At 48.8% G+C, this 12431-nt stretch overlaps 1 protein-coding gene across 2 annotated transcripts in view; it reads left to right on the top strand.

The window, feature by feature from the left end:
- Positions 1-5830: 5830 nt before the first annotated feature.
- Positions 5831-12431, top strand: part of pnpt1 (polyribonucleotide nucleotidyltransferase 1) — a 26288-nt gene continuing 19687 nt past the window's right edge. Inside the window, exons 1-3 of one of the 2 annotated variants that reach the window (XM_030379961.1) lie at positions 5831-6050; positions 6572-6632; positions 7046-7120. In XM_030379961.1, the coding sequence (XP_030235821.1) occupies positions 5932-6050; positions 6572-6632; positions 7046-7120 (255 nt within the window). In that variant the 5' untranslated portion in view covers positions 5831-5931. Of the gene's footprint in view, positions 6055-6571; positions 6633-7045; positions 7121-12431 lie in introns of both variants that reach the window. The other variant, XM_030379962.1, reaches the window with a different exon arrangement.

Genomic DNA, 12431 nt, shown 5'->3' with positions numbered 1-12431 from the left:
GTGATATACATGGACAGGATATCGAGGCGTAGTCGTGGTGGGGAGGGGTTGCAGTTCGGTGGTCTGAGGATCTCGTCACTGCTTTTTGCAGATGATGTGGTCCTCATTGGATCATCGGCCTGTGACCTTCAGCACTCACTGGATCGGCTGGCGGCCGAGTGTGAAGCGGCTGGGATGAGGATCAGCACCGCTAAATCTGAGGCCATGACTCTTAGCAGGAAACCGATGGATTGCTTACTCCGGGTAGGAAATGAGTCCTTAGCCCAAGTGAAGGAGTTCAAGTACCTCGGGGTCTTGTTCGCGAGTGAGGGTACTATGGAGCGTGAGATTGGCCGGAGAATCGGAGCAGCGGGGGCGGTATTGCGTTCGCTTTACCGCACCGTTGTAACGAAAAGAGAGCTGAGCCGCAAGGCAAAGCTCTCGATCTACCGGTCGATCTTCGTTCCTATCCTCACCTATGGTCATGAGGGCTGGGTGATGACCGAAAGGACGAGATCGCGGGTACAAGATGCCGAGATGAGTTTCTCAGAAGGGTGGCTGGCGTCTCCCTTAGGGATAGGGTGAGAAGCCCAGCCATCCGTGAGGAACTCTGATTAGAGCCGCTGCTCCTTTACTTAGAAAGGAGTCAGCTGAGGTGGTTCGGGCATCTGGTAAGGATGCCCACTGGGCGCCTTCCTTGGGAGGTGTTTCAGGTACGTCCAGTGGGGAGGAGACCTCGGGGAAGACCCAGGACTAGGTGGAGAGATTATATCTCAACACTGGCCTGGGAACACCTCGGGATCCCCCCGTCAGAGTTGGTCAATGTGGCCCGGGAAAGGGAAGTCTGGGGCCCCCTGCTTGAGCTGCTCCCCCCGTGACCCGACCCCGGATAAGCGGACGAAAATGAGATGAGATGAGACTTCGAGCCACGGGCAAAAGCCCATGTCTCTCCGCGGGTGTACCTAAGATCTCTCTCCTCTCCACTTCGAATCACGCGGTAGAGCCCGTCAAGTGGGCGTGGCCTATGTAGTTAGCGTGGCCGGGGTGACGTAATGGCTCCGCCCCTGTCTAAAGGTGCTGCCATCTGTGGCTAAAGTAGTTCTATTTCATGTAGGCTACGCCGTCTAGGCTTCGCCTTATGGGCTTGTCCCGAGCGCGCGCTTGCGCGCATTGAAAATTCAAACTATGCACCTATCAGCGTGGGCACCGCCCACATCTCCCCACGGTATCTATATAACGCGGTGTATACCGTCGCTCATCCTCCCTTTTCTTTCAGCACTTGTGCTTATCAGCGAGAAATTGAGAACTACTATTAAGAAGATGAAAACGGGTCAACACGGATCTCCCAAGCCGGTGGCAGCGGCTCGGGCGAGGCCGCGGTCAAACGGCCCTTTTCAGGGCCACCTGAGAGCGCTCCTGGAGCTAGGTCCTTTTCAGGACTCCTATGCGCCTCCTGTCCCGCCTCCCTGGCAGGGACAGTGCGTGCTTTCGGTGCCTCGGCGCCGACCACGCCGCGGCTGCTATGGCGGCCCCCGATCCCCTCCTGAAGAGGGGATCCTCTCCAGGCATCTCTTCTTTTCCCCTGCGGTGGAACTGGCTGACGCCATCGACCTGTTCAGGGCCGGCCCTGACGACGACGATGGCATCATCGACGCCTCCATAGACGACGTCTTCGGCGACTCGGCGTCCGGTTTTTCCCGCTCTCGGGTTACAACCTCCACCGTCGTACAACACGAGGGTCCGCGCCAGATGACCGATCTCTTCCGGGAGATCATGGGTGAGGCGGCGGCATGGGTATCGTGTCTATATAACGTGGTGTATACCGTCGCTCATCCTCCCTTTTCTTGACCGATCTCTTCCGGGAGATCATGGGTGAGGCGGCGGCATGGGTATCGTGTCTATATAACGCGGTGTATACCGTCGCTCATCCTCCCTTTTCTTTCAGCACTTGTGCTTATCAGCGAGAAATTGAGAACTACTATTAAGAAGATGAAAACTTCAACACGGATCTCCCAAGCCGGTGGCAGCGGCTCGGGCGAGGCCGCGGTCAAACGGCCCTTTTCAGGGCCACCTGAGAGCGCTCCTGGAGCTAGGTCCTTTTCAGGACTCCTATGCGCCTCCTGTCCCGCCTCCCTGGCACCGGGTGACGGGCACTTGGCATGCTTTCGGTGCCTCGGCGCCGACCACGCCGCGGCTGCTATGGCGGCCCCCGATCCCCTCCTGAAGAGGGGATCCTCTCCAGGCATCTCTTCTTTTCCCCTGCGGTGGAACTGGCTGACGCCATCGACCTGTTCAGGGCCGGCCCTGACGACGACGATGGCATCATCGACGCCTCCATGGACGACGTCTTCGGCGACTCGGCGTCCGGTTTTTCCCGCTCTCGGGTTACAACCGCCACCGTCGTACAACGCGAGGGTCCGTGCCGGATGACCGATCTCTTCCGGGAGATTATGGGTGAGGCGGCGGCCATCAAAGGGATTCCAATGCCGGCCCCACCTCTCGCCCCCGTATCTGACGATATGCAGGGCGAGTGCTTTCGCACCCCATCTTCTTCCCGGCGGGTTACCCAGTGCCCCTTGTTCCCGCCTGTGCAGCACTTGTTTACTGCTGCAGGTGGGGACCCTTCGACCCTGAAGGCTCCGGTAAGATCCTACACGGATTTCACCAACAGGGTGTTCGTTTGTGCCTCTAAATCCGCGGCGGCGGTCAACAACATCGCCCTGCTCTCCTCTGCCATGGTCTCCTTGTCGGCTGACAGGGAGGCCTACGGCCCGGAGGAAGCCGCGAGATGGCTGGCGGTTTCCCGCTTTTCCAGCGCCATCCTCCAGTTATGCCAGCAGATAGCCGTTTCGGCCGGCCGGCATATGGCATGGGCTACCATGATTCAAAGGGTCATATGGCTCTCCCACACTGCGGTGCCGGAACGAGAGCGGGCCAGCCTCGTCCAGGGTCCACTAGCGCCGGATGGCCTATTTGGTCCCCGGTTCTCCGAGGTGCTTGCGCACCAGCAGTCAGTCCGTGAGAATCGTTCCCGGTTCGGGGCGATTCTCACGGGCTCCTCCCGCCAGCAGGCTGGGAGGAAGCGGGGTCCAGGCCGGTCCCAGCGTTCCAGGGGGCCGCCTCCGACTCCAGCCCCGGTGCAGCAGCAGCAGCAGCAGCCGCAGCCGCCGCAGACGGGGAGAGCAGTGCCAGGGACCGGGAAGTTCCGGAAGCTTGCTCCTACTTTTTCTTTCCCTATTAAAGAAAAAAGTAAAGACCGTTTGGCCGAACGGCAGTACATGGTACCTAAAGAGCGATATTCCTCAGGCCACCTGCGTCCTACGCTGGTGGTGTGTTCCTCCATGTTGCCTCTTTCCCCTTCTCAGCCCGTTGGCTGTAGGGTGGCGGTCGGACGGCGTGTTCACATGGCCTCTGGTTCACCTGCTTCTAAGAAGCGGCGTCCCTTGGAGCCTCGTGGACGGATCAGAGACTCGTTGCACGAGCCCGTGGATACGGCCGCTTGTACCGGTCTCCTGGTACCCCACATTATATGTGAGGAGACGGGTCCGCGCGCTGTGGCTACAGCCTGCGGACAGCGCATGCGCACAGGTGCGGCGGCCGGACGGCTCGCTCCCTGTTCAGCGGGCATGAGCGCGACGTCTAGACAGCTCGTTGTTTTTACAGCGGCTGGTACTGGTACGTCTCCCACGCTCGCTGAGCCTCCTCCCTTTCATGGGAAGCCCCCCTTGGTTCACACGCAGTGTGGAGGCGGTAGGGGCAGAGGAATACGGGTTATTCCTGGACGGTCTTCCTCAGCTGTCGGCTCGCCCTCTCTCCGACCGCTATGCGTGTTGGCAAGAGCGGTGCGTTCTGCCATCGTGGTTGGACACCACGTTGAGATGGGGGGGGCCATCCCATACAGTTCAAGCGTCGTCCCCCACCCTTTATGGGGTTGGTGGAGACCACGCTACGGGACCCAGCTGCGAGCACGGCTCTGGCAGCAGAGGTGGCACGTCTCTTGGTAAAGGGGGCCATCACTGTCGTTCCCCCCCACGAGTCTCACCTAGGGTTTTATTCCCGCTACTTCCTGGTTTCCAAGAAGTCAGGGGAAAAGAGACCTATTCTGGATCTTTGCGTGTTCAACAGATTCGTTGCCACAAGGAAGTTCAGAATGCTCACTGTCGGAGCGTTGTTCCGGTGTGTGAGAGAGGGCGATTGGTTCACATCCCTGGATCTCAAGGATGCTTACTTCCACGTCCCTGTTCGGCAGGCGCACAGGAAGTTTCTCCGCTTTGCCTTTATGGGGATGGCGTGCGAGTACCAGTGTCTGCCGTTCGGCTATTCCCTGGCTCAGCGCACCTTCTGGAAGTGTGTGGAGACGGCGTTGGAACCGCTCAGGTGTCAGGAAAAGAGGATTCTCTTCTACCTAGACGACCTGCTTATTCTGAGCAACTCAGAAGAGACCGCGAGAAGGCTTTGGCTTTGACTCCCACAAGAACATGAACCACGACATGGAGGAGAAAGGGATTGTTGGCGGCGAATGTCTCCCGCTTGAGCCCCGCTGAGGGACCACGGTGCCTAAGCGCTGCCCGGCAACGATCCCTTTCTCCTCCTTGTCGTGGTTCAGTCTACTTCACATTGATGTGGACGTTGAAAAACCAGGAACGTCGGAGAATCCAACGCGGTCGTTTGAGATTCATAATATCGGCTCACACAGCTTTTGGCCATGATAATATATATTATATGATATAGATATCTATGTAGGCTATATGATAATATTTAGATATAGAGCTCCAGGACTCCCGCGTGTTCTAGAATATTTACAGAACACGGCTAAAGGTTGTGTGCGCCTCGCCATTGCGATACATCCACTGTAAACAGAGCGCATGGTACCGTGGCTGCAAGCTGCTCAGGGCCACACCCCCACCCTCCTCCTTGACCCGCCTCGCTCCTCCTCAGTTGCATTATAGCTACAGCCACCAAAACAGCGCATTTGGGGGAAGCTCAATGTGCGACTGGCTCGGAGTGGCTGTAACTCTGCTCCACGGCTGAATTTCGGGAACGTCTTTGAATTAGAGCTTTGACTTTTGCCCAAAAATCCTATTCGAAGTTTGTTTGTTTATTAATATTAATATTCAAATATATTCGAATATTTATTAATAATATTTTGACCATTAAATGCCTTCAGTAAGACCTGGATTGGGCTTTGCGAGGTTTGTTTACCGGCGTTGCTATGGTTACCGGTCTTGCGTGTTCCAACGGTTTATTAGGTTTCTAATAAATCGCTGTCTAATCAATCTTCATTCACTGCCTCTTCCATGGTCATTACAATATTATGAATAGACTGTGTGGGGTTCTCCGACGTCTCTACCTCTTGGCCTGCCCATAACAGGTTTGAATATTAAGGGCTGCCTAATATTCGTTTGAATTTTGATTTATTTTTTGATATTCTAATTATATTCGAATAACGAAGTTCGGAGTCAAAGCCCTACTTTGAATACTGGGTTAGTTGCCCACTAATACCTATATTAAAGAATACATAAAATAGCATGTCATGGGACCTTTAAGTAAAAGCAAAAACCTGGGACACGAGAAGTTAATGGAGGGCACTGAGCCCTATCGGATGCCGGGCCAAAACAACATTTGTTTCACTACGACTCCTTTCAGATGCCCACCTCTCCTTCTCCTTCAAATAATTAACAAATAAAACGGGCATTAATTCATGATAGTAGTTTGGGCAATCTACATTTTTTTAATTCTCAACAATGTTAAGGAGGATCTCCCTCCTTCTCCTCGCTGATTATGTCGATGACACGGGATAGTTTGGATGTTACACATGACTCGTCCAATCAGGAGCTTGACTGATCTCCTAGTTCCGTACACGTGATGTCCATCATGGCAGCCCCCGAGTATGCACCCACACTGTTGTAAACTAAAGACAGCACAAGCTGTTTCCTTGTGGTTGTTTTAGATATGCGGTATTTATTACGGCTGGGGCCGTCTTTTACCAACTTAAATGTCCGCTGGTGTCACCAAAGTGTGTACAACAGCAATGGTACTATCCGCAAAGTTGCAGTGGATTTAGGACACAAGTGAGTTGACATTGTCTCTAAGCTCGTGTTTACATGCATACATACACATACATACATACATGCACACATACATACATACATACATACATACATACATACATACATACATACATACATACATACATACATACATACATACATACATACATACATACATACATACATACATACATACATCCATCCATCCATCCATCCATCCATACATACATACATACATACATACATACTAAATACATACTAAATACATATTAAATACAATACATACATAGAGTCAGTGTCCATTACATCAGAACGCATGCGGGTTTCTCTATTTGCTAAATGGTTCATTTAATGACTTCGTTAGGGTTGCTTCGTTAGGCTTCAGGGCTTGCTGTCCATTGAAATGTGTCTGATAGGAACCTGATCTATAATTCAGTGTTTTCCTTTTGCTTGTATCTACAATAGCGGAGACATCAGGTTTTACAGCCACAGGTTGAGTTTGATGTTGTAGATGTTCTCTCTCCCGTTTTGTGTTGGCATAGAAAACTGGAGATCTCCACTGGGCGTTTTGCGAGGTTCGCTGATGGAGCTGCTGTGGTCCAGGTATGAAGGATTGACGATGTCAGTGTACCAATAAGGACCAGCAATATGATGTGTGTATCCCACATAGACTTGTGTTATGTAGCCTGCCAGTAATAGTTCGTGTTTTGTTTACTTTTTTTAATGGCTGTCTATCCATCTGTAGCTTCTGGAATCTAAGTAAATCTGAGGAATAGTTTAAAGTAAATTAATCTAATCTAATTCACACTTACATTTAGGGCATTTGGCAGCGATTTTATCCAAGGTCTTGTAATAAGTACATTTGTCAGCAGAAGGTGAAACAATATCTAATAAATTAATCTCAGAAGGAAAACCCAACACTATTGGACACTACCATGCATTGAGGGGCCCTGGACAGAATTTGAACGGTACATGATAAAAACATTTATGTAACCTGCTCCCTTATCTTTCTCAAGCTGGGAGACACCTCTGTGATGGTGACTGCAGTCAGCAAGACCAAACCCTCGCCATCTCAGTTCATGCCTCTTGTTGTAAGTCATTTGATCACAACTCCTTATTGTGTCTTCTTTTCCATACTCTCATAGAAACGTCATTAGTGTTGTTAACTTACCTTAAATTCATCACCTAGTATCACAACATTGAAATTGAAGTTAATGTGTGTGTGTATATATGTATGTATATATTTCAATGGCAGCTGGTGGTTTTTGAAGTGAGGGGGGAAGGACTGCGTGCTTGGTTGCCATTGGCCTGCTTGCACTGTTAGTGGCGTATGGTGCCATAACTATGTGAGACTCAAGTTGTTTCAGGGTGTTTTGGTGAACTACAAAATAGCAGGGAGGGATAATTATGTGAATTGATACAAATCCAAATCCACAGTGGCAGCAGTACTTTGAAAGCTGGTGGGCAGCATGTCTTGGACTACAAAGACAGAAGGAAAGGATGAAAAGCAATAGTCAAATCAGGCCTACTCTTGATTTGTAAAACTAAATAATAAAATCTGGGCCTATTTTTGCCCTCAATGACTTGAGCTATTGGTTGTAATTTGGCTATGTTTATTTTCAGCTACAATTGTTTAAGGAAAAATGAAGACACAAAACCAAAAGTGATGCCATTTAAACTGCATCATGCTCTGAATCATTCACTAAAATCCTTTCCACAATATCAAACAGAACGGTCAGAGTAACATGTGAATGTTACTGTATGTTTCAGAATGTTGGTCATGGTGTTAAGCCAATTAAGACAGAGGGACTTAATTTATAGATCAAGTCAATCCTCCAAGCATGCTCCGCAGCTCGGCCGCGGGCTCCGCAGCTCGGCCGCGGGCTCCGCAGCTCGGCCGCGGGCTCCGCAGCTCGGCCGCGGGCTCCGCAGCTCGGCCGCGGGCTCCGCAGCTCGGCCGCAGGCTCCGCAGTCTGGCCGCATACTCCGCAGCCCGGCCGCGGGCAGGCTCCGCAGCCCGGCCGCGGGCAGGCTCCGCAGCCCGGCCGCGGGCATCCCTGCCCGGCCGCGGGCCCTGCAGCCGGGCCGCGGGCCCGGCTGCAGGCTCCGTTGCACGGCCGTGGGCAACCGAAACGTTGCTCTGTTCGTCAATATAAGCGAACAGAGCCGCACTGTACCGCAACGACCAGTAGCGCACCGCTCGGTGGAAACAAGGCATACGACTGAGTAGGGATGGGTGATATGGCCTAAAATCCATATTGCGATATAAATTGCAACCTATTGCGATAACGATATATATCACGATATATAAATCATAATAGAACCATTTCAGAACAGGTTACATAGACTAAGGAAAGCCAAACTGCTAAATGTATAAAACAAAAGAAAGAAACATAGTATGTCGTTTTGAGAACATTTATTGTGCAAAACTGTAATCATACAACATAATGTTGTAGCTACAGAGACTTTAACAAAGAAAAAAATCTTCTGTGTAATGACGTATACTTCTCTAATTAAATTAAAACTGGTGGTGTCTTGTTAATAAAGAAACGGATACTGTAAATTAGGGAAATACGTCCAGTATTAGGCATGGCTATTTTAAATAAAGAAAAATCTTCCAAGTGTGTGCACAGATACTTGATATTAAAACATAAAAGTGCAAAGTGAACGCATACAATTTTTAAAATGAACATGAAATTAGCGCAATCACCACCTCCTCCGTTTCGCTTTCAGCCATATTTGCTTAGATGACAATGATGCGTTGAAGCCGGTTGCAGCTCATGGCTCTTTAAATTTCGCGGGTCGTGGATGATGCGTTGCAGCCGGTTGCAGCACGTGGCTCTTTAAATTTCGCGGGTCGCGGATGATGCGTTGCAGCCGGTTGCAGCTCGTGGCTCTTTAAATTTCGCGGGTCGCGGACGATGCGTTGCAGCCGGTTGCAGCTCGTGGCTCTTTGTATTTTGCGGGTCTCGGACGATGCGTTGCAGCCGGTTGCAGCTCGTGGCTCTTTAAATTTCGCGGGTCGCGGATGATGCAATGCAGCTGGTTGCAGCTCGTGGCTCTATTTAAATTTCGCGGACGATGCGTTGCAGACGGTTGCAGCTCGTAGCTCTATCCATGACCCGCTCTTTATATTTCGCGGGTCATGGATAGATTGCGTCAAACATGCATTATCGCGATAGAGCAATATAACTAAAATCTCTATCGTAGGCCATTTTTTATCGTTCATATCATATATCGTTTATATCGCGCATTCCTACGACTGAGCGGGTTCGTTGGTTCTCGTAGCCCAGACTTGAGGGGATAACCCCTCCCTTCGGGCTGCTCCACAGCCAGGACTCCTGCTTATTGGATCATAGCACAGCCAGAGTTCAAGCCTATTCGTGAATAGACGTAGGTGGGATCCAGATGAGAGGAGGACTCTCTCCTATTGAACCCCCATGTTATTCACCGGCTAGCAACACTTTCTGGGAAATTAATGGGAGTCAATGGAGGCTGAGGGAGGAACGTCCTCCCTGAAGTAATTGTCAATAGGCGATAGGGGGTGCTAATATCCCTTTACATGGAGAAGCCTCCACTGATATATAGATATTTATAGATATGTATAGATAGATATGTATATAATATATAGATATAAATTTATGCATATATATATATATATATATATATACATATACATACATATACATATACATATGTATGTGTCAGTGGAGACGCATACACATACATACAGAAAGTCCTCCTCTTGTGGGTGTGACCTGTCTGATTCGCGCAAAAATCTAGTCGCGCTGTGCTATGAACCAATAAGCAGGATCCCTGGCTGGTGAGCAGTGTTGCCAGATTGGGCAGAATTCCCACCCAATTGCAATTGCACCTGGCTGCAGCACGCAGAGGCTCAACGTCTAAACGTCTGACTCCGCCTCCGCAGATCGAGGAGTGGGCTAAATGTGGGCGCCACCTATGGAAAGAGTGGCGTAAAACCCACATTGTAGAATGAAGAATAACGTTATCTATATTTTATACAACAGTTAGTTCCGACAAAATAATTTGATTGGACAAGAGGCATTCCATGAGTGCTGGCTCTGCTGTTTATGTTCTAGCTAGCTAGTGTGTGTATTAAGGATGGGCGAAATGATTATTTTCAGGGAATTCAGAGATTCAGGGAATCTCACAGGTGTCTCCCCTCCTCCCCGCGAGACGTCTCTGAGCATAATTTAAGCGACTTCTGGGCTGTACCCCGCGTGAAAATCGACAAGATATACTATATAATACAACCAAACGTCCCACCAATATTTAGACCACTTGCTTACTCTCTATATTTCATTCATGGTTTTATATTTATAATTTTATTTTACTTTACATTTAATTCTTCATTATTCAGGCATTATAGAACTTTCATGGTCATAAATAAAAAATACGAAGTGAAGTTTAATATCTTTGTTTGTTCTTGAATTGACGTAGAATGGAGCAAATACTCCTGGGATTGGGAAATGCGTTTATCCAATAAACAGATGGAGGTCAAGTCTATTTTCGGAAATGTAGGGGGATATATGAGTGGCCCCTAGGCCCGTCACGATAACAAATTTTTCTGGGCGATTAATTGCCCCAGGAATTATTGCGCTAAGCAATAATATTGCCGTTTTTCAACTAATATAATGATAAAGTACACCCTTTCGAAGATCAATAAACCTTTGTTTTTAAAGAACACTGGAACTGGACGTCTGGAAGACATTAAAAATATCCAGAATAAATTAACAAAACAACCAAAAACAATCTTATTATTAACAAAAAATGCTGTTGAATAAAAACCAAACACCACCAAAAACAATAAATAAAATTGAAACACTAAATAAAAAGGATGTAAACACGATTGCGCCAGGACTCCGTCTCCCACACAGACAATGCAACAAGTTAGTAGCCGCGTTTACATGGCACATCTGATCCGCATAGATTTCTATGCGGCATAGATCTGTTCCTAAAATGTGTTCCGAATGTAGGCTACTGTATACATGGCAGTAACAAAAGTGTCCGTTCTGTCTCTCGCGGACACCTGACGCATCTCTGGACCGGCGGCGACATAATGGATGTCTTATCACTATCGGGGATTTTAAATTTGATTTTAATGAAAGCACAGCAGGAGAGAGCTTTTCTCTGCCTGCTCCTTCAATTAAGAAGGAGGAGGACAGCGCCGCAACGTCAATTTCTCGTCAGATCTTTATATTTACCTTAAGCTCCGCCGCAAACAAGAGGAATTTGGATGCGAGTCTGCAGCCAAGACTGGTGGGAGAGTGGTCTTACAGGAATTTAGTGACCAGGAATCCTCGAAGGTCCATTTGCGAACTACTGCAGCTGCCATCTCTCTAAGTTAAGAAGTATTTTAACGTTCAGCCTGCAAAAGTACTACTAGCCTACTCATTTACAGTTACCTCGGACGCGCGCGGACACTACGATACGCGAACACGTCATTAATAAACACCCATGTCCCGTCGCTTAGCAACCGGACACGCTTACCGGACTACTTTTACGGAGTTATAACAAAGACGTGAATCAGGCAATAAATCCACTTTCCTTGACAGCGGTGAAGTTCGGTGTGCTTAAAAGTACCGACGGAGCTCAGTGGACCAATTGCGAACTACTGCGGCTGCTCTAAGTTAAACCCCAATCTATTCGGAATAAGTGCATGCATGGCGATTAAGTAGGGAATAATCACAGAGAGGCCGGGCAATAAACAGTTTGATATGCCTGGCTCGTGGACGGCTTACCGCCCGAGACGAAGTCGAGGGCGGTAACCTTCCGCGAGCCGGGCATATCAAACTGTTTATTGCCCTGCCTTGAGGTGATTATTCCGTTTATTCTACTTCGCGCCGGCCAACATAATAAAACAACTCAAATAGGCCTACTTTAATAATTAGCCTTTTTCTTATTCGTATTGCATGCTTATTAAATGTATACTCTGTTTAAGTTCATCTCCCTCGAAAAGTAGTTCCCTTTAGAACTACGGTGAATAACGTTAGCTCAGCTGTAGGTAACTCGTTTCTATAGCAACCACACAAGGCTGGATCTGATCACTAGTTTAATAACGTAGTTGCTACATTTGTATCAAGTCAGCTTTAATGACGATCGATCAAACATGCACTCCTTGGTTTATTTTTACAATGGACCTCATGTTTGGAAATGTATGTGATAGAAAACGATACAAGCGGCGTATTGATCTACTGTGCTCAGTCAACAGCAAGTAGAACCGACAAGTCAGCGGGCAATATGCCGGATTAATGCACCCCTCCCAGCCAATCAGAATCGAGCATTCTTAAATGAAGTAGAATAAAACGGACTACACCACCTCTTCTATTCAACAGATAATTGTATTCCGAATGAGGCGTATACATGATCATTTTCTGTTCC

This window comes from Gadus morhua, chromosome 15, assembly GCF_902167405.1.
Source record: "Gadus morhua chromosome 15, gadMor3.0, whole genome shotgun sequence".
In the NCBI taxonomy this organism is placed as follows: Eukaryota; Metazoa; Chordata; class Actinopteri; order Gadiformes; family Gadidae; genus Gadus; species Gadus morhua.
Note: the sequence above shows the minus strand (reverse complement) of the source record. Positions and strands in the feature narration are given on the sequence as shown.